The sequence below is a fragment of the Dichotomopilus funicola genome (assembly GCF_033296635.1).
Source record: "Dichotomopilus funicola strain CBS 141.50 unplaced genomic scaffold C8A04scaffold_15, whole genome shotgun sequence".
Classification (NCBI taxonomy): Eukaryota; Fungi; Ascomycota; class Sordariomycetes; order Sordariales; family Chaetomiaceae; genus Dichotomopilus; species Dichotomopilus funicola.
Window position 1 is genome coordinate 104198 of NW_026944036.1, and position 22234 is coordinate 126431.

Here is a 22234-nt window from a genome sequence, read left to right on the forward strand (position 1 = left end):
CACCGCCGCCGTCCAGACCGGAGCCCCACCGGGTATCGGCGTGGAACCCATCGGCCAAGCCAAGACGGGGACAGCCCTGCAGGGCCCCGGTATCGTGAAAACTCAATCCAGAACGAGACCCAACGACTCGCCCAATGGGACCACTCAATCGGGCATCCGGTCGTCTCATTGGTGTTGCTGGCTTGGGTTTGTCACTGACTTGTATTATCGTTGAGCGTTGCAACGGGCCCTGGTATCCCGCCTCTTTGTTGCCACGATGGACCTGGCAGGCCGGGCTCGGCTTGGGTGATGGGAACTGGCAAGACTGGGAAGCGAGGGGAGGTGTGGTGGAAATGTATATATCGTTGTGGTGCCTCCCGCACTGGTCCCTTTGCGGTTGGATCTACGTGATATCATCGTGACCAAGTGACTCGGACCATAAAGTCCACAATACATAACTTAATTACCAAGACGCTAAGAGTCCGAGACGGACATAATTACACATTCACAAACCTTGCTGCACCACACTTCAACCACAAAAATGGCGGAAGAAAAAGAGTCCGTCCCCAGCACCCCAACCAGCGGGAGAGGCTTCGAGATTCCAGACCACCACCTTTCCAAAGTAGTCCCACCACGGCAGGCTCCGTCGATGGGCTCGCGAGTATGGAGCCACCTAAACGACAACATCCGATCCTCCATCCTCGTCGAGATCGAACTCCTCATCCTCACCTTTTGCGTCGGCTTACAAGGTAAGCCTTCCCTTTCCACTCCACCCTTCTTCCACCCCCTTTAGTCTCGTACCTAACTAACCCTCCCTCCCAAAAAACAGACGCCATATCCTTCCCCGACTTCCACTGCTTCGCCTCCAACCAAACAGGCAACACCGTCTTCCTCGTCCTAGCCATCGTCCTCCCCGAAGCCGACGGCGACATGTTCTACACCGCCAACATCGGCATCGCCCTCGGGTTTTTCGTCGCATCTGCCTGGCTAACCGGCCAACTCGGCCACCTAGTCGGCCCCCGCCGGCGCGGCTGGCTGATCCTGTGTAATCTGTTCCAGACCGCCCTGGTGTTGGCGGCGGCCGCGCTGCAGTATATGAATCAGTCGGAGCTGGAGGCTGAGGCGTTTCCTTTGACGACGAGGTATGGGAAGTTGATGGATCGGGATACCACCACCGCTGCTGCTACTGCTGGGACTAGTAGTAGCAGCGCAGTAGACGGCGCCCGCGCCCCCATGACATTATACGCGATCGGGCTCCTAGCCACAGCAGCCGGCAGCCAAGTGGTACAAGCGCGATCGCTTCGGGTGACAGAGATCACGACGGCGATGGCGACAGCGGCGTGGGTGGATCTGATGATTGATCCGGACTTTTTTGGGTTGCGGAACCGGGGGCGGAATAGAAGGGCGGCGTTTTTGGCGGCGTTGGTGTTGGGGACGCTGGCGGGGGCGTTTGTGTTTAAGACGGTTGGGTCGCCGGCTGCGTTGTTGGTGTCGGGGGCCGGGAAGTTGGTGGTGGTGGGGATGTATTTTTTTAATCCGGCGGAGAGGGAGGAGGGGGAGAAGGAGAGTGGGAAGAGTGCGGTGTGAGGGGAGTGAAATCTTGGAGAGCTGAAGGGCTAGAGTTGGAAGGGAGGAGTAAGGGGCGATGAGAGGGAAAAAAAGGTGACTTGAAGTTGAAAGATTTACGAGGTTAAGCATTGGGAGCGTTCAGCATTTGCTTGGTGTTAGTCTTGGATTTTGGTAGACAGGCAGCATGGCGTTTTAGCGGTTGGAAAATAGATACCAGAGAATAGCGGTCGTGGGAAAAGGGGTAGCAAGATATAGACATGAAGCATAATTTTAGACTTATACAATGCGAAAGGCTTTACTTTGAGCTTGGTATCAGTGCCCATCCCCAGTTCTCAAGTCAGTGCTGGAGGTTTCCATGTTCATTTCATTGTGGTGTTCTGTCGTGTTATACCCTTTGACCATGTGGCATTGCCAGGGCTCCTTTCCAACATCTTGTTCTCTTTGGACCCCTTTTTATTCCATTTACCCGACTTCTTGGTTTGTTCCGGATCTTTTATTTTTTCTTTGCTTTCTCCTTCCCGTTCATCACGACCGTATGGTCCGTATGGTTATACGGCGAACCGAAGGCACAGTGCAAGGGACGACGTAACGACAGCCAATTCAGGGTTCTTACTCCAAACACATTGTTTGGCTTTCTCATGACCCTCGAGCTTTTCCCCCGATATTTTACATGAAACAGTTCAGGTGTTTCCTGAACTTACTCACTCACGGCACTGGTGAAGATACCATACAATCCTTCATAGTCTGCTCCATTGTTTCCAGTGACCTCGAGTACGACGGTACGAGCACACCGTACACATTTCTCCAGAACCTCAGATTCAGGCCTCTGCCCTGGCAACTCACACCCAACCGTCTAGGTAATTTCTGGGTTTCTAGGCTCCTTCACAAGTGCAAACAAGCCCGCAACACTTTGCACAGAGTCTATGGGTAACTCAATTGTTTTCGTATAGTTAGCGTACTGTATGGCTCTGCACAGAGCACAATGCCACAGTGCACAATGCTTTGTTGTTTCTCTTAACCTTGAGTCCGGATAACTCCCATCCCACAGTCCGGGTCTTTCTCACCTTATAGACATACAAAAGCTCTCAACGCAGCGAATCCTTTCCAACCCCTACCGCCCCAGTACCGGAGTGTGAGCGCACACCGTGCGGATATCCACGGACATAATGCCTTAGTTGGTTGGCCTTTTCTCAAGCCCTTTGATCCTTTGGGCTACCGCTTGATAGATTCCACCCAAATCACCCAACAGACTTGGTTTTCTCGACTTACAGACTCACAAAAATTCTGAACACACCGGAATTCTTTGCATGATCGGGACTACACTTACTCAATTATTTACAACAACCCTTGGCCCCTTACAGACGCACGAGTAGTGTACCATTGTGTGGTCACTGTGAGGAAGCCGAGCGTGAGTGTACTGTACCATCTGGATCACGGACACAATGCCCTTGCTCTTTGCCTGCGACCCTCCCCACGCTCCCAGCCATCCAGTATTCCTCAACACCCCAAGCACACCATAACAATGTGCAGGACTGGGTTTACATTTACTCAATCATTCGCACAACTCCAGCTACAAGTGACACAGTACCAGAGTCTAAACACCGGGATAGTGTGAGCGTACAGTATGGGTATACATGGACACGGTGCCCTTTGTCTCTTCTCGTGAACCTCTGGGCTGCTGCCCAATTCTTCCCTCCCGCCTAATAGTTCAGTGTTCCTCAACTTATAGACTTTGCAGACTCTAAGCACACCTTGGCGCTCAATAGAATTGGGTTGTATCCGTTCAACTATTGGCACAAGCCCAGCTGCCCGTGACACAACACCAGACTCTCAACAGTAGCAGTGTAAGCACACCGTATGCACATACATGGATACGGCGCCCTGGCCTTTTCTTCAGTCCTCTGAACCACTGTCCAATTCCTCCCACTCAACAGTCCACTCATAAAAACTCGGAGAACACCGTAACCAATGGTATCGCTCTCCGGAATTTGCTTTTATATCTACTCAATTCTTTTCACGTCTCTGCCGCACGCGACACGATGCTGGAGTGAAGGAGCCGGTCAAGCCGGTATAGTGCGAGCACCGTGCGGCCCTCTACAGTGTACAGTGCCCTTGACTGTTTTTCCGGGCCCTGGGCATTGTCAACCCTCTGGAATTTTCCTCTCACCTGAATACTTCTAACTGCCACTTACCAAACTACACAGGCAAGACGGGATTGGATTTTACTCTATTGTTCACATGCCCCAGCTGCATGTTACACCGCAGCTACGTGTAGTGCAGTTCCAGAGTGCAGGAGCCGGAGAGCCAGCATAGTGTGAACACCGTGCGGCCCTCTGCAGCGTACGGTGCCCTGGGCATCTTCAACACCCTGGATTTTCCTCCTGCCCAAACACTTCCCACAACCACTCACCAAACCACACAGGATTGGGTTTTACTCAATTGTTTACATGCCCCAGCTGCATGTTACGCCGCAGCTGCACGTGACGCAAAGCTGCACGTGACACAATTCCAAAGTGCAGGAGCCGGAGAGCCATATAGTACGAACACCGTGCAACCCTCCGCGGCGCACGGTGCCCTTGGCTGTTTCTCCGGGCCCTGGGCATTTTCAAACCACTGGAATTTTCCTCCACCACTCACCAAACCACACAGGCAAGGAAGGATTGGGTTTTACTTGATTGTTTACATGCCCCGGCTGCCGCAACTGTGTGTGACGCAACTCCAGAGCGCAGGAGTCGGTATAGTGCGAACACCGGGCGACCCTCCGCGGTGCACGGTGCCCTTGGCATCTTCCAAACTCCAAAAATTTCCTCCCACCCAAAGACTTCCAACCACCACTCACCCAACCACAATTCTCAACTGAACCACCAAACAGCAATTTGATTCCAACCCGCCCTCGTGGCCGGTTTTGGGTTGGGTATTTTTATCTCTTGAGATCTCCGGATCACAAAATCCGGAACGAAAGGTAACTATTCACAATTCTCATATTTGTCACTCGTATCTTCTCGGTTCCCGCTTTTCGAGGTCGATTGGTTCCCGGTCGATCGGTTCCTGGAGCGGAATCTCCAATTTGGGACCCTTGCACCCGGCCAACCGGCCGACTGACCGAACCATGCCGAGAACTGCGGTCCCTGCACCACTCTGCACTCCACACCATGATCTATGGACTCACCCCCCTATACTTTACTATTCCTACCCTAAGCCCAAAGCACCTGATGGCGCGTTACCTACCAAACGCGTTTGGCTGTGACGCGTTTCCCGCAAAACTTCCCCCCACCACACCACCAAACACACTTCTTTGGCCTGGGAATTGCTCCCCAATCCACCATTGGAATTGTTCCAACCACCGAGGACGACTATTTTGCGATTCGAGGAATCGAGGGCACTCGGTCCGAGTCTCGCGAAATCGCCAGATTCGACTCCATGACCCGCAACAACCTCGGGGAGCATTTGGGCTGGCTGCTGAGCACCATCAAGCGATCACCACCTTCGGCGCCGCTCTTGCCCGCGGCCCCGGACTCGCTAGCCAATGGGTCGTCTTTGGTTCCCCCGCCCACTGGGGCTCCGGCGGCTTTGCAGCCAGCCCAGGCCACAACGTCCCAGACGTTGAATTCCGCTTCCTCATCTGATAACTCCACCACATCTCACCCTCGTGCCACCACTGTCGTGGATCAACCAACGCATATTTCAAATCACAAGCCGGCAATGCGTCAACCACGGGACGCTAACAAGAAATCTTCAAGGGGGAGAGAACTAGATCGCCTGTCGTCGAGCACCGCTCTGAATCTCAACCGTCCGACCTCGAATAGCACGAGGGAAGCTTCACCCGTCACACCACTCACCTTCGACACGACCAAAATTGGTCCCCTTCAACGAGCATACTCGGCGTCTCTTGCCCGCGATTCACCTTCCACAACATCTCGACCGTCAAAACAACAAGCGGTCACTACGTCAACTACCTCCATCACATCAAATACCCGATCAAACCGTCCCTCCACCTCCACAACGCACCGGAAAGCAGAGGGATTGTCGTCGACGACTCCGAGCATCATTAGCCGAAGTGCCAGCTTCTGGAAGACCGATTCCACGACTCAAACCGTTAGCATCGACATTGACGAGGATGACATATTTTCCGACCCGCTTGATTTAACCGAAGTTGAAGGCCACGACAGATCCAGCTCAATCTTGGGTTTTGGGGAAGAAAAAAGATTGTGGCGGGAAGGCTTTGCTGAGCGCCCGGAGCCTGCATCTGAACGGGCCAAGCCGGCGAGTACGAAGGGAGCAGCCACGCCCAGGTCAATCGCCATGAAAACTATAACGATGGAGGCAGACGACGACGAGTACCCGGACATCAACGAGCTGATTCCGCCCTCGTCAATTTCTAGATTGGCTGTGGCCCCGCCTACGGGTCTGACCTCAGTCGCCGAGGGCATAGGCGCGAGTTCACCATGGGGTCCGATCGATACCCTCCCCGAGACCCCCGCAGGCCCTTCGAATCTCCCAGTTTCGAACCGGAAGCGCAAAACACCTTCATCCCCGACGCCGGCCCACGACGAACCCCGCAGCAGCGGTTCCTATCTCCAAACCAACAAAAAGTCCAGAAGAACTAGAGACGATGTTATCCTAGATTCGGACGGTGACGTTGTTGTTTCGTCTTCACCCCCGCACAACAATTCCGATGGTCCCAGCAATGAGCTAGGTGACCACCAACCCAACAGGGCCCCCCGCGACGAGCCCGTAGATGTCGAAATGTCCTCTCCCGTGGATGACATTCCGACTGAAGCGCCGCTGGCATCCGGCAGCAATCCCGTCACCGCTGGACCCAAAAAGCAGGACTCCAGTGTGTCCAATGACGCTTCGAATGCCCCTCGTACCGATTCATCTTTACCCTCCCATAATGCCCCAGCCCATACCAGCCAGGATTCGGACCGGGGAGACTCGGAACTTTTGGCATTATTCCTGAAACATCCATCAGTGTTGGACGCCAAGACGGTGTCCCTCAATGAGCAACTGCGCACAAATAAGGAGGAATATACCGCGTGCCTTCGCAACAATAAGTCGAAGGAGGAGCGGGATCGAGTGCGAGGTGCTCGGAACGAGTTGACCCAGCAGAAAAAGATGTTGGATGCCATCAAGGATCAGCACGCGGAGTTGCAGAAGCTTAATGACCAGCGGGAAGACTTGCTGAACGTGTTGGGCGATGCGTACATGGAGGACCTCGATACAGAGGAGGACGAGGCCCGACTGGACGAGCTTTCCAAGAGCATCACCACCAAAGAGGATGCCCTAGTTGCGAGTCTCGTGTCTGTGGGGGTTGTTGAGGATGATTTTGAGAACCTCGACACAGCGGTGGTGCTCGGCACTCAGGCGGCGAACACATTCGAGACGGGCATCTCGGATGGGGACTATAGCTCGCAGGTTGTCCTCCAGACGCAGCGGGCGTTGCCTCCGCAGCACACCCAGGGATTCAGCGGCACGACCTTGCTCAACGCACAGAGCGTACGCTCGGGGCCATCGGTTTCGCTGGCCGCTGGATCCTTCGCCGGCCCTGCTACGACCTCGGCCGGCCCATCGTTCACCCAGGCCGCGCCGCGGTCAATCGTTGATATGGCCAACCGAGAGGCGGCCAAGAACAGGCGGAACGTTTCGCCTGATTTCTTCGACGACTTCAGTGACGATGCCGAGATGCTGGAAGCAGCTGATAGCTTTGAGCAGCAGCACAAAGAACAGATGCAACAAGAGCAGGAGCGCCAGCAGCTACGGCTGACGGACCTCTCCACGGGAAGCGCTCCCTCTTCGCTGCGGAAACGGGCGCCAGCCAATATGGGACCGCCACCGGCGCCCAAGGCGTCGATCGACCCGGATCTGATGAAGCACCCGTGGTCAGCAGATGTCCGTCGCGCGCTGAAGGACCGCTTTCGAATGACTGGGTTTCGCACCAACCAGCTCGAGGCGATTAACGCCACACTGGCGGGCAAGGACGTGTTTGTTCTGATGCCCACAGGAGGGGGCAAGTCTCTGATCTACCAGCTCCCCGCCGTCATCAACTCGGGCACGACCAGCGGCCTCACGATCGTCATCTCGCCTTTGCGCAGCTTGATGACAGATCAGGTGGCTCATCTTAAGAAGTTGAACATCTCTGCCGCAAGCTACGACTCCAACATGCCGGGCCCGGTCCGCACCCACATTACCAATCTCTTCAGCCACGAGACGCCGGAACACCACGTGCAGTTGATCTACGTCACCCCGGAGATGATGGCCAGCAGCAACTTGGTCAGGGACGGGATCCAGCAGCTGTACCGCAGGAGGAAGCTCGCGCGCATTGTGGTGGATGAGGCACATTGTGTCAGCCACTGGGGCCACGATTTCCGCCCCGACTACCAGGCCGTGGGCAGCATCCGAGAGTTGGCGCCGGGGGTTCCCGTGCTGGCGCTGACGGCCACAGCAACCAGGGGGGTGATCGCCGACGTCAAGCACATCTTGCAGATGGAGGACTGTGAGATGTTTACGCAAAGCTTCAACCGCCCCAACCTGTACTACGAGATCATGCCCAGAGAGGCGCGCTTCATGAACAGCATCGGCAATCTCATTACCACCAAGCACTCCGGGCAATCCGGCATCGTCTACACACTCTCGCGCAAAGCAGCAGAATGCACGGCCACGACGCTCGCCACAAAACACAACATCAAGTGCCGGTCGTACCACGCCCAGATGGACGCGGACATCAAGGACGAGATCCAAACGGAGTGGCAGGAGGGAAAGATCCAGGTCGTCGTGGCCACAATCGCCTTCGGCATGGGCATCGACAAATCCAACGTGCGTTTCGTCATCCACCAGAACATGCCCAAGAGCCTGGAGAGCTACTACCAGGAAACGGGACGAGCCGGACGCGACGGGCAATTCGCCAACTGTTACCTCTTCTTCTCGTGGGTCGACCTGCCCCTGCTGCGGCGGTTGGTGGTTAGCGAAAGAGACCGCAAGAAGACGCGCGAGCAAAAAGACCGGCAGCTGGCCATGCTCAACCAGATGGTCGACTACACCCAGGTCGTGCACGTGTGTCGTCGCGTGCAGGTGCTCCAGTACTTCAACGAAGACTTCGACCCGGCCGAATGCGGCGATATGTGCGACAACTGCGCCAGCGGCACGTCCAAGGAGGACCCCCTGATGGAGGACTTCACTCACTGCGCCGTCGCCATTCTCGAGGCCGTCCGACACGAAGAGAAGATCACCATGGGCCGCCTTGTTGAGATTGTGTCCGCGAGCAAAAATGTCGGCCGCCATGCGCATATCCCCGGGTTTGGCGTCGTCCGGGGCATGAAGAGCAACGAGGTCCAACGCGTCATCATGGCCCTCTGCCACGAGAATGCGCTCGGAGAGCGCCGCCGGCATGCGCCCAGCAACCGGATTCCCATTACTGATTTTGTGGTGAGTTTCCAGTCTTTTTTTCCCCATTGTTATTTTCTTCATTTTTTTTGGAGAAAATGTTATTTATTTCATCTCCATTTTTGTTTCTGTTTGTTTACATTCGTTCCGTCCCTTCCTTCCCCCCTTCCCCCCTTCTTGTTGCAACCGTTAAGCTAACTTCGTGTGTGTGTTTGTTTGTCTTTAGCTCGGGCCGATCGCAAATCAGTACCTGGACGAGAATGGCGAGCGGCGCCTCCAGCTCGCCGTGCGGCAGATCAAGATCACCGCACCCCCCACCAAGCGGCGCGGCCGGGAGCCCCTGGCCAACAAGGTGGCCGCGGCCAATGCCCGCAAGGAGGCCGCAGCCCGGAAGAACGGACCTCCGCCGTCCACCAACATCTCGTCCCCCGTCGCTGCCCTGTCGAAGAAGCGGAAAGCCAAATCCGGCCCCGCGACATTGGCCGACGAAAGCAACGAGGAGCCGGACTTCCTGGGCTCCTCGGACGAGGAAGCCGAGAGCGACGACGCTTTCGACCCCCCGCGCGCCGCCCGCACCGCCCACGCCGCCCAACCCGCCCGACCCTCGCCAATCTCCCGGTCCCGCCACCAGGTCGCGGCGGAACTGGGCCCGCCCATCGCCCGCGACGCGCGTCTCGCCGCCGCCGGCCTCCATGAGGTCCACCAGAGCCTCGTGGACCCCTTCGTCCAGAAGGCCCAGGAGCTGGACGAAGCGATCCGCAACGCCAACGCGCTGCGGCGGCCGCTCTTCACGGAACAACAGTTCCGTGAGATGATCATCCGGTGGGCGACCACGCCCGATCAGATCCTCACCATCCCCGGCGTCGAGCCGATGACTGCCGAGACCTTCGGCGATAAGTTCGCCCGCTTGGTCTCCGACTTTCACGGTCGGTACCGGGAGATGATGGGGGGTTCGGTCGAGTCGGAGGGTCCTCCCTCTGCCGGATGTGCCGCTGCTGCTGCCGCAGCCGTTGGTGTTGCTGTCTCTTCGGTCAGCTCCGGGGCCAACAAGTACAAGGGGAAGGGCAAGGCCACCGCCGCCGCCACCAACCAGCCCATCGACCTCACTAGCGATGGGTTCGAGGGCCTCTCCGACCTCGACGATGAGGATGCCGAGGAGTTGTTTGTGTCGTCTTCTCGCTTCTTCCCTGCTGCGTCTGCCTCTGGCGGCGGTTCTGGTCCCTCTGCGTCTGGGTCTGGGTCTGGTTCTGCACCAGCTTCGGGGCGCCACAACAATTCTGGTCGTGCTGCTAAGGGCAGCAGTGGAAGCGGTGCTGGTTCCAAGGGGCCCGCGCCAAGGGGCAGTTCTGCTAAGCGCAGCAGCGGTTCCGGTTCTGGTTCCGGGGCTGGCGCTAAGAGCAACTTCCCTTGGCCGGGCCGGTCGGCTGAGGTGGTCAAGAAGCGGACCGGCGGTGGGGGTGGGGGTCGGAAGGGGGGTGGTTCTGCTGGGAAGGGCAGCGGTGGTGGTGGTAGGGATCGTTCTGGGTCTCGGAGGAGTGGTGGAGGGGGTGGGGGGAGTATCCCGGACATGCCTTACTGAGTAAGGGGAGGGTTCTGGTGGTTGGGGGGTTGGGATTTGTGGCTGGGAGGGCTGTCTTGGACAGCAAAGGGACGGTTTCCGGGTCTGGGGTTGGGACCCCTGGGATTGTCCTTTCTTCTTAGTTGTCTTTTTTTCTCGGCTCTTTGTTTTTTTCGGGCGTTGGCGTTTCTATGGATGTTTCTCGGTTTACTCGTCATCAGATGAGAAAGAAGGAAACCGGGCGAGTGAGAGAGATCTTCACATTTCCAATCTCTCTGATGAATCGCTCTTCCGGTTTTCCCGTTTGCCGGTTTTCCCGTTCGCCGGCTTTCCCGTTTTCCGGTTTTCTCGTTTACCGGTTTTCTGGTTTTCACGTTATCCGGTCTTTTTTCCCGTTCTCCTTTCTTTATATTTCACACGGTCGTTCACAACAAAAATCTCGGCGAACAAACGAGCAACCAACGGGACAATCACACCAGCAGCAGCACAACAATCAGCACTGGTGATGAATGAAGGAGGGCCGGCATTAAGTCCTTTTTTCCTCTTCATTTTCTCTCATTGAACTTTTTTGCCTTTCCACAACGAGCATCATCAGCGCGGCGCATTCGGGCATGGCGTGGACACAGAGAGAGGGAGACAAGAAAAAAAGCACGGGCGGCGTATAGCATGCTTACTTCGTTATCTATGCACATGGCAATGGAGTCTGGGGTGGTTTCTTCTTTTTTTTTCTTTCATATTCCGGAGTCTGGGCTTCTTCATGACATGGCATGGCATGGTATGATGTGGTATGAGGGGGGGTGATGGATGGATCGGTCTTGTGAGCTGAAGGGGTCTAGTTCCTGGCTTGCTTCAATCTCAACGATCCATCGGGACGTTCTAACTCTGACCTCTCTTCCTTCAGGGCTGAGTGGGTTTATACCAGGACGGGCATGAGATATGGGTTATGGGTCATGAGGACAGAGGGGGTGGATTACTGAGGAATTTGGGGCAAATTGGGGGAACGGTATATACGGGTCATATACCCCCTTTATGGAGGGAGTTGAGAAGGGAACAGGAGATGGTTATAGGTTGAAGAAATGGGGACGGGAGCATGCTATAGGAGATAAGCGATGGATTGATCTTCTTCATTTCCCCCCTCCTCTATTCTTCCCAAACTCGGCCTAGGAGAGAAGGGGGTGGACACGGGGTATATTACATTGCATTGCATTGCGTTGCGTTTTTCCCCCTATCTTTTCGTATCTTCACGCCTGAGTTTCACAGACGGGGGACCTCAGGGTCGGCTGGTCGTGGTATCTAACTATTCTATTTTCGTTTCAATTCCCCCTCATTTTTTTCGGTAGTCTGCGCGTGTGCTCTCGGTTGGTTCAGGTAGGTAAACGGGCAAGCAGACAAGCAGACAAGTAGGTAAGTTGGTAAACCAGAAAGGAGTGAGGATCCTGCAAGGACATTCGAGATATGACATTGTTGCAGCTGGGGTTGAGCTGTGTTCGTAATCGAAAGATACCCGCTCACTAGAGAAGAAAGGCGGGGGCTGAGTGATGTGTTTTTCTTACGGCCTTATCTTTAGCCGTTCTTTTAGTTCTAGAAAGGAGACAGAGCAACCGGCGAGTAGGTGGTAGACAGACAAGCATGGCAGGCAAATACAACGACATGATCAAACCTTGGAAGGTGCGCGCGACAGGTTTTGCATCGTGACCGTATATACCTGACGAGAACCGTAAAGCAGACTAAGAATGGTAGGTGCACATGGATGTAGGGGGCGCACTGAAAAGACAGGTTTGGCTGGTGAGTCTCATTTGCAGTGCTTTGAGTGTGTTTGTATATTTATGTGTTTCTTTCTTATAGCCAACAATTTATACACATCATTTGTGTGTGCTCAGGGTATGTATGGGGTATGTAAATAAAGAAGCAGCCACCTGGCCTCTCTCTCTTGATCCTCCATGTCCACAAAGGGGTGCAAGTAAGGAAGAGAGATCCAGGGAGCAGGAGAAGAAGAACTGCATTCTTTGCTCAGCATCTTCCCTTCTCTCTCTCACCCCAACAGGTTTCCAGTCCTAATAGGCTGGCTGGCTGACTGACCCCTTTGTTTTGTTGCTCACTTCCCTTACCCCAACCCTAAATCCAATAATTTTCCCATTCTCCATTCTCAGTTGCCTTTCCCACCCCGCTTTGCTTTGTTTTATCTTATCCCGACCGAGCCTATCCCACCTAGTTATTCCAATCCAATACCAGCCTGCCTAACCCCTAGTTGACCTGACCACCGTCCCTAACCCTATTCCGCATTAAACCTCCCCTTTGTCCCAAAAGTTTAGAGATTACCAACCAGAAATAGAAATATGGATCAAAACGTGTATGGGTAATAAAAAGGAATATGGTATGAAACCCAGTGTGTCGCTTTGCCTTGTTAGGCGGGATATGGTAACGACAAGTGGGTGTAGAACACACAGGTCCAACGCGACAACACAGATGAGGAACAGCTTGGTTCGGCTGTTGATTTGCCGGTATGTACTGTGCATTGGGCCTGGGTTTGAAGGGTAAAAATCGGGTTGTCCGAGAAGAAGAAGGGGAATGTGATGTAATAAGAGGTGAAAATGCGAAAAGCTATAAAGAACCGCAAACAAGGAGGTGGTGTAGATTGGTGTACAACTGAAATGTCCTCCATATGATGTTCACGCTTATTGTGGAAATGCTAGGCTATGCTTGTTGTGTGAAGCAATCGCGAATAGAAGAAAGGCGGCCTGAAGCGCGCAAAGCAAAAAGTGTAGGTAGGCAACAAGGCCACAAAAAAGTGAAGTGAAGTGAAGCTCGACCACTCAAGAAAAAAAATAGAGGCAAAATAAATCGGTCGAGCATCGGCTGGAGGACCCAGCCAGCCGAGTAATCGTAACATCTTTCCGGTCATGAATGAAGAACCACGGGCTGTCCTGTCCATCTTAGCGCACCCCCCCAGGCAGGCACTAATTATACCGTGGCAGTCCGAGTAGGCACAGCCGCAGCAATGGTGGGCGTCGTAGCAGACGTGGGCGTCGTCGGCTCAGGCTGCAAAAGCTCCGTGGTGATCTCCTCGCGCACCTTCTGGCACCACTGCAGCACGGCGTCTTCGAACTGGGCCCACAGTTCCGGCCCGTTGTTGTACTGCAGGCCGAGCGGATCGGCCTTGAGCAGTACCTCCCAGCGTAGCTCGGCCGCTTTCAGCCAGTAGCGCAGGTTGTCGGCGGCGCGGTACGGTTTCTCGGTGTTGGCGTAGAAGGTCGGGATGGCGCCGAAGCGACGGCGGGACTTGCGCACAGCGCAGTTGTGCAGCTGGACCAGGCGCTGGCCGTTGGAGAGCGAGGCGAGGAAGGGCGTGGGCAGGGTTTGCGACTCGAGGGGTTTGGTGCGGTCGATGGGCTTCCATTGTGGGATCACGGGCATGTTCTCGATTGGGTCGGGGCCTTTGAGCATGGAGCGCATGAAGGCCTCCTCGCGCTCGTATTCGCGACCCTCCCAGCCTTCGGGGTTGAGCCACGCCCATGAGGACCGCTCAGCGACTTCCTTGGCCTCGATTGCGTCCTCGGACTTGAGCATGGCGCGCAGACCGGCGATCCAGCCGTCCATGGTGCGGAACTCGTCCTCCCGCATGCCGCCGGAGAAGCCCCGGGTAGCCATGCGCTTGAGCACTTCCATGACGGATAGCAGCTCGCCCCTGATCACCTTCTCCGACTTGATGGCATCGAGACGGTCGGGACGGTCGTGGGAGGTGTAGTAGATCTTGGCCGCACGGATGGCTAGCGTCATCACGTCGAGAATGTTCATACCCTGAATCTCGTACCATCCGGCGGAAGGAATCGAAGGCCGGCGCCCGTCTTGGGGCTGGGTATCTGGGGAATCGATGTGGATGGCAAAGTTGGGAGGTGCCTTGGAGTTCATGGCCTCGCGTAACGTCTGCTCAGCCACGTCCAGCGAGCTGGTCAGTTCAGCCCTCAACTCGGCAATTGTCGGTGGCTTTGGCACTGGCTTCACGCGGTGGTTGTAGGTGCTGGTTGTGGGCGGTGGCATGTTGGGGTCGATTTCCAGCTCGTCCGAGAAGTAGTCTTCGTCTTGCTGATCCGGGTTGTGGTATTCTTCGATGGGCGACTCCACCATGGAACCACCACCGGCCGCCATCATACTAGCAAACCCGGTGTGTGCTACCAGATCCGGGCTGCTCCCCATGGATGCGTAGCTCGAGTCGTGGTCTTGGCTGCCCGGCTTGGGAGTCAGGAACATGCTCGGGTCGAGTGATGACAGGTCGAGGGTGTGTGCCTTGTCCCCCCGTTTCCGTGCTAACCGTCCTCCCTTGCCATCCAGCAAGCCAGTACGGGCAAAGTAGTACTGCAGATGTGTAATGCTACCCAGGCTGAGCACACTCTCCCGGGCCCGGGCGCTCGCGGCGAAATCGGTACCTTGTGGCCTCATGTAACCCCGCCTGCGGCTTGGACTCCTCCCCCTCGGTGTGCTCGGTGTATCTGGTGCGCTGCATGTCGAGTCGCGGGGTCGTAACGGGTCACTGTTGATGCTGATGTCGGAGAGCCGGTAGCTTGCCGAGGAGCTTCGGGAAAAGGCCGAGGCGTCACTGCCCAGCGAGTCTCGGAAGAAAGAGGCGTCGGTAGTGGCCGAGCCGTGGGAAACAGTCGACCCGGTTGAGAAGCAGCGGGCCATCTCGGATCGGGCTCCTCCTAGAGCTGCCCGCGGCCGCGAGCCAGGGGCTGGGGAACCTTCTCGCGAGAGAGCGGGGTTGGACGATGCGGCCATTTTTGGCGATGGGTGTGCGTTGCAACCTCAGGTCGGGTCGTTGTTTACTCGAACGTAGCGGAACTTTCTACGGTTGGGTTTCCCTTGGGTTGAGATCTGAAGCAGCCGGCAAAAGTAAACAAAACGGAGTGCCGGAACCGCGGTAACCTGCCGTGTCGCAGTCGAGACGAGAGCTGGCCGAAACGGCGAGGGACAAGACCTTGCTGTGTGGTTCTCTTCGGGGGTCTACTTTCGAGATCGGCCCAGGGACCAACGAAAGGTGCACTGGTTAAAAACGCAAAACGGAGGATCGTTGTTTTCAGCGGCGGCCAAAGCCAGATTCAAAGGAACGAATGTATGGCGTGCAAGAGAGAGTGTGTTGTGGTTTGGTGAGAAAAAAAGGAGACCGGATCGCGTGGCTTCAGGCGGGAGAATTGGTGCTGAGACGGATGGGGGGTTCGGGACACTTTCAGCACTTTCCGGGGACTGATGCACTGAAAGAATGGGCTCGGCCAGGGGTTTCAGGGTGGAGTTGGCGCGTGCGCAAATGGGCTCCAAGGTTCCAGAATGCCCCTCCGGGTCGACGCGCGAAGGCCCGCTTGTGGGGCACCAACGAAGTGGACGCGTTGAAGCAACGGCTTGCCCGTCGCGGTAGGAGTGGGGCCGTTACAGGCCAATCTCTTGAGGGGAGCTCCCTGGCGAAATCCGGAGAGGCCGCACGGAAAAAGGAATGATGCCTGTCACATTGGGGTTGTCTCGTGGCTCTGACGATTCAACGATCCACGATCTCCGATCTCAACCTTCATGGACAGAGCAGGGCAAGCCCGCTCTGGCAACCGGGAGGTCAGCGATGTACGAAATATTGGACATGAAACCAGGCGGCCAACTGAAAAGGGACCAGCAGCCCAACGCTCAATATGCAACGGGCGCCAGGTGTCAACAGCCGAGGGACAAGCCCAATGCAAGCTAGGGGTGTGTCTTTCCGTGCCTGCCGTTGAAGTTGACGAGAGCTTCCGTCACTGAACGTTGGTGATTGGCCCGAGACACTTGCTACCCCTGCTGTCATTACACGCAAGTCACATCGTACTGCAACATTGGAGTGCTGGGGAAGATTCGGCCGCTTGAACCGCACTTCATCCGCAACATGATGTTCCGAGCGGGTGAGGTTTATGAAGCAAGAAACCTGCAATGCGGCAATGCTGGGTTCCGTCGGGAAGGCACGTCCGCCGCATCCCGTGTTGCATGCTACCGAGATTTTGCAGGATCTTGCCTCTTCGTGCAGTCCGGGGACTCTGAGGAATCCGATTTTGAAAAGACAACGTTTCCTCTTCGCGTTGGTTTATTTCCGTCACAACCAATCTGCCTAAGCGGAAATAGGGGTTTGTGCCATGTCTCTGGGAAATTTTCCCTTTCCTGTGCAATGTCGTGTCTTTTCTTTTTTTAACACATCGACCCCCACCTAGCCGGGCAGCGTTCATGTCTCACCAAGTCTTTTTTAAACGAGGAGCTACCGTCTTGCATGCTAAGGTGTTGTTGAAAAGCTGTCTGCAGCATGACATATCCAAAAGACAATGAAAGCCCACAACCACCAGTCGCTTCTGCCCATGGGCAAGATCCCTGTCATAGCTGACCAACTGCCGTCTGGCATCCGGCACGGAAACCGTCAGTTGGGTGCGATTCCTCCCCCTGTCAGCAGCGCTCCCGATGGACGGGAAACGCGGGCACGGCCCAGCGATTTGGAAATCGGGATTGGGGTTTGATATCATCGGCCATGGTGGCCCTGTCACAAAGCGCCTCAAGCTGGTCTCCTATCTGGAAGGGGAAGAGCGAGCTTCCTGGTCGAGCCATAGTACATAGTAGGTCATCATGACACAGGGCGACGGCGAGTAAAAAAAAAAATACTGTCCATGACCGAGACATGCGGGAGCAGCTTTCCTGCGTAAATGCAAGCTTCCGGCACGTATTACACAGCAACTCACAGCTCGTCCAACGGCGATTGGGTTTCACATACACCTCGTGCATTCTGGGTGCTTCGTTCTCGCCCATTTCTCTTTCAGAAAATTAGGCCTGCGTCACATGAACGGCGCAGAGGCTGGCTGCTCTGGGATTTGACGAGGGTCATTGCAGACAATCTGCAGTGGAAGAAAGCTTGGGACGGACCAGGCCCCGGCCTCACTCAGCCCGCCTTGTGTGATTTTTCTGCCCAACCCATCGATCCCGTCACACAAATCTCCTGCCCATCCTCACTTCCCTCGACGAGCCATTTCTTTCCGTCTTGATTTCCTCTCCCATCGTGCTTGGCCTCATTTCGGTTCCTTGAACACACTGCAAACTGTTGGTGGCTGGCACAAACAGCAGGATTTCTCGCCTTCCAATTCCCAATCCCCGACCTCCAATCCCCCAAATCCCCGATTCCAGGTTTCCTCATGTCCTTGCAGCAGCCACTCATTGACTGCAGCACCGAACATCCATTTCCATCCCTGAGACCATTGGAGCCTAAGAAAGCAGCCGATCAGAACCGCCGAGCAGCCAGTCGGGCGTGCAGCGAGCGAAAGGCCCTGCCTGGATTTATGGGGCTTTTGGCCCACTGCAGCAAACCCACTCGAACACAGGCCACTGGGGAGCACTGGAAGTGAGGAGCTCCGGCCCACGGGCAACCGAACCACTGGGGGAGGAGCACCCGAACTGGAAGCCCCGGGGGAAGAAGACGGGGAGCTCAGGTTGGCCAGTTCCACCTGCAACCCGGCGGCTGTTTCGAGCAAAGTTCGCTGCAAGTCGCTTCCAGGTTGCAGCATTCCACCAACAGGCGCTGCTGCATGCTTCGCTGCAGCCGAAAAGTGCAAGACAGCAGCCAAAAAAAAAGAGAGCCACTAAATGTCCTCGCTTGCTGCTGGTCCCGCTGCTCCTGGCAGTGGTGGCGACGACCAGGAGACTCGCGCTGATCAACAGGATCCCCTCGTTGTTATCGCGGACACCGACGAGAGCAGCAGCGCAGCAGTTGAGAACCGACAGCCCAAGGATGCCGGCGACCACGATACGAGCAGTACCACGGTCGTGCTGACCTTTTCCGACGTGCCCCACGAATTGGTTCGTCTCGGCGACTTTGAATCGCAACAATCGCATCCACCGCAGCAACAGCAGCAACAGCAACGACAGGACGCGCATGCCGACACAGCCCACATCCACATTGGCGGCCGCCCAAATAGCTCTCCTTCGGGACAGCAACAGCATCGGCCAGATTCGCAACTTCAACAATACCAGCAACAGCAACAGCTGCACAACTTCCCACGACTACACAAACAAATATCCGCCGAGAGTCTCACCAGTTCAAACCCCGCCCATCGCGTTCGCAAGCCTTCGCCCGGCCTCGCAGCGCGATTAAAAGCTCTCGGGTTTGGGTCGCGCAAGACGAGCCCACCACCACCCACGATCCACCTCGAACCCGGCCGGCTCCCAGAAGAAGCGCTGAGGCGACTCGACCAAGACCATCTCGCGGGGTCCGCGCATACCGTCGTCGAGCGGCGGGGCCGCCCGTGGAAGGGTGCCATCGCCCGCATCCCGTCGCTGTCGAGCCTGCGATCGGACAGGTCAGACAGGTCACAGACCAGGACGGAACCGGACGAGCCCGCGCCCATACCTGGGCCATCGCCCGAAGTAGTCGTCACCGTGCCGAAGCCCGACCTCCTCCCCGAGATTACCGCCACAGAGCCACTCGAGATGGACACACACAAGTACCGCCTGCCGGACCACACGAATGGGAATGGCGTCAAGGCGCAGCCCGGGACGCGCCACGAGCATATCGCGCGGGACACTCGCCCGCCCCAAGCACCACCGCTCACGCCCGAGATACCACCACCACCTCTACCCAAAGATACGCCGCCGCTCACACGGCGCCTCACAAATCCTACCAATCCTAGCACACCCACCGCGCGCGACTCGTTCAACCCTGACAGCATTCCTTTTAACCCCCTCGGCCTGCAACGGGCAGGATCGATCTACACCTTATCGCGGGCGTCGTTCGCGAACCAGCTCGCACAGCTGACGTCCCTGCAACTTCCCGACGCTGATTCCCTCTCCAACAAAGTCTCCGCGATCCCGACTGCCCAGGCTGCGACGACAGCGCTGATAGGGGCCGCCGACCAGATCCGCGGGTGGATCTCCAAGGCGTCCGAAGTGATCGGGGGCCTCGAGAGCGATGACGACGTCGAATGGGCCGCGGCGGGTGGCCGCGAGGGCGTCGAGGAAGTCGAAAACGCCATCATCCGCTTCGAGGAGCTCATCAAGGTCTACGTCGGCGCCATCGAGGACCTGCAGTGCCGGGAAGATATAGCATACGTCTCGGGCGAGAACCTCCGGCGAGCGGTCGAGCAGATGGAGGCTATCCTCGAGGAGTGGACCGGGATGCGCAAGACGCTGCAAAGCGTCAAAGCCCAGGTTGAGATCGCCATGGAATGGGAAGAGTTGTGGAACATGGTACTCGGCGACATCCAGAACGAGATGGACGAGCTGACCAGGCTGGTCTTTGAGATGGAGGAGCGCCGGCACAAGTCCATCCTGACTGTGCCTACTGGTGATGGCATGGATATTGGTGACCTCGAGACAATCGTTGAGGACACGCCGCGCGCCTCGGTCCGACTACAGCCATCGAACAACCGGTTTAGCATGCCCGTGTTCCCTGCTAGCCCGACGTCGCCGTCGCCAACAGCCACGACCCCGATGGGGATTTCCCAGGACGACTCGAGCTTGCTTGCGTTGTTTGCGAGGATGCAGCCGCTCCGGGCTTCGCTGGACTTTTTGCCCATGCGGCTCTCCGTGTTTGAGAACCGGGCCGACAGCATCTTCCCGACGGCGTGTGAGGAGCTAGAGATGCGTCGATCGGAGCTTGACTCAAACTACAGCAAGCTGGAGAAGGACGCCGAGTCGCTGCGCAAGGAGCTCGGCGAGGACCGCTGGGTGCTGGTGTTCCGCGGGGCGGGCCGCCAGGCGCAGAAGATGCACGAGTCGGTCGAGCGGAGCGTGGCGAAGCTGCGCGAGGCCATCGACACGGGCGTGCACCTGACGAACCAGCCCGTGATGAGCAAGAAGCTGGAGAACTACGAGGCCAAGAAGACGCACTACGGCCCGGCCATCGAGCGCGTCCTGTCCATCATCGACAAGGGCGTCAAGGACCGGCTGACTGTCAACGGCGAGATCTTGCGGTTGCACGCCGAGATGCAGGCCAAGTGGGAGGAGCTGAAGGCGGCTATGGCCGAGATGGATGTCGCTGTTGAGGAACTCCAGGCCGACAGGAAGGAACAGCAGTTGCGGGATTCCGTGTCCAGCATGGTCTCCAACGACATGTCAACCCTCGCGAGCGGCCACGAGACCCCGCAAAGCTCCCCGCCCTCGTCCGTCATCATGTCGTCCATGGGACTCAGCAGCTCAACGCACCTCCAGGCCCCAAAACAGCGATCATCCAGCTCCCTCGGCCACTTCCCCACCCCATCCAGCCGCCGCCAATCCTCCCTCCCTACCCCAAAAAGCCAAGTCACCCGCAAGCCCGTCGCCGCGCGAACATCCACCTTATCCGTCCCCAACACCACCCGCGATGGCTCAGCCACACCCACCGCAGCCCACCGACTGCCCCGACCCTCCTCCTCCCTCGCAACCCGCCCCAAATGGAACGCCTCCACCAACACAACCGACATCGACACCGGCCACAACTTCAAACCCTTATCCCTCACCACCCCGAGCCCCTACGCTAAACGCTCCCCCGTCACGCCCGCCACCCGCTCCTCAGGCTCCAAACTCCCCACCCTACGCACCCCGCTCTCCCGCCAAACATCCACCTCCCCCATTCCCGAAGGCTCTCCGACCCCGTCCCGACCTCCTCATGCTTCGTCATCATCATCCCCGCTCATGTCCTTCCGCGACCGCCTCGGTTCCCCCGGCGCTCGCCCGTCCAGTCGTGCCTCGTCTCGTCCGCGTCTGGCGCCTTCCCAGTCGTCGTCCGCTACGGCGTCGACTATTGCCAGCCGGCGCGCTTCGTTGCAGCCCCCGGGGCTGGAGTCGGTTGAATCTATCACCCCAGCCACTTCTTCTACATCAGTGGGTCATGGCGCAATCCCCCGTCGCCCGGCGAGTTCCATGGCTACGGGGAGACGGAGTAGTCTTTTGCCGCATCCGAGGGGGAGTACGGCGGCTGTTACGCCTTCTAGGTCTTCGAGTAAGGTTTCGCCTGGAAGTGGGAGTGGGAATGGGAATGGAGTGATTACGGGACGGGAGAGTCCGCAGGCGGTGGCGGGCGCGAGGTTTGCGATGCGTAAGGGGAGTAGTAGTTCGGCTGTTGGGGGGGAGAAACCGAGGGATTTGAGGCCGCGGTGGAGGGGGTGAGTGATGCGGAATTATATTGGAGGTGTGGGTGAAAGAGGAAGTGAGGGGATGGCATGGGTACCTGGTATGGCACGGCAGTCTCACGGGGTCGTTTTGATTTGCTATTCATGCTAGGAGTTGGTGTTCCGGTGATATGGATCGTGGATCGAGGACAGGAAAGGAAAGCCAGGAGAAGCAAAGGAACGAAAAAAAGGGAAGGATATTAGGTCTCTCTGGTCAACTGGCGTTGTTTTTAATGGCGACGCTTTTTGACGGCGTTATCTGGGGTCCGATCTGATCACGACGGCGATGTTGTGATGCACCGCGATGGGACATCACACAACGGAACGCAACGCAAGGGAACGCAATGGGACGGTTGGGGGTCCGAGATGATGAGGCTGGGGGTTGATTCCCTCCTTTTTATTACTTTTCTTCTTCTCCGTTTCATCTTCGATTCCTGGTTCTGTTCCTGAGTCCTAAGTCCTGGTTCCTAGACTTGGGTCTACTCATCCTTCGTTGTTCTCTCTATCTCTGGCGTTTCTCTCTCCCTCTTTTTTGACTGCGTTTAAGATTTCTTCTTCCAGCTCTTTTATACCCGCAAAATACCCCCAGTTGCTGTTCTGTTCTGTTCTGTTTTGTTGTTCT

At 56.7% G+C, this 22234-nt stretch overlaps 4 protein-coding genes across 4 annotated transcripts; 3 read left to right on the plus strand and 1 right to left on the minus strand.

Moving 5' to 3' along the window:
* Nucleotides 1–520: 520 nt before the first annotated feature.
* On the plus strand, nt 521–1566 carry C8A04DRAFT_10578 (uncharacterized protein; the record flags this gene model as incomplete). Its single annotated transcript, XM_062776640.1, has 3 exons — nt 521–728; nt 809–1103; nt 1188–1566. The coding sequence occupies 3 exons, from the start codon at nt 521–523 to the stop codon at nt 1564–1566; spliced, it is 882 nt and encodes a 293-aa protein (XP_062638831.1).
* A 3402-nt stretch (nt 1567–4968) lies between these two features.
* On the plus strand, nt 4969–10507 carry C8A04DRAFT_10598 (ATP-dependent DNA helicase hus2/rqh1; the record flags this gene model as incomplete). Its single annotated transcript, XM_062776644.1, has 3 exons — nt 4969–5573; nt 5649–8970; nt 9155–10507. The coding sequence occupies 3 exons, from the start codon at nt 4969–4971 to the stop codon at nt 10505–10507; spliced, it is 5280 nt and encodes a 1759-aa protein (XP_062638832.1).
* Nucleotides 10508–13447: 2940 nt separating this feature from the next.
* C8A04DRAFT_10623 (uncharacterized protein) lies at nt 13448–15259 on the minus strand (the record flags this gene model as incomplete). Its single annotated transcript, XM_062776653.1, has 1 exon — nt 13448–15259. One exon carries the CDS (start codon nt 15257–15259, stop codon nt 13448–13450), a length of 1812 nt encoding a protein of 603 aa, XP_062638833.1.
* Nucleotides 15260–18112: 2853 nt separating this feature from the next.
* On the plus strand, nt 18113–21610 carry C8A04DRAFT_26716 (cortical protein KAR9-domain-containing protein; the record flags this gene model as incomplete). The annotated part of the gene is made up of 1 exon (XM_062780019.1): nt 18113–21610. The coding sequence occupies one exon, from the start codon at nt 18113–18115 to the stop codon at nt 21608–21610; it is 3498 nt and encodes a 1165-aa protein (XP_062638834.1).
* Between the last annotated feature and the right edge of the window lie 624 nt (nt 21611–22234).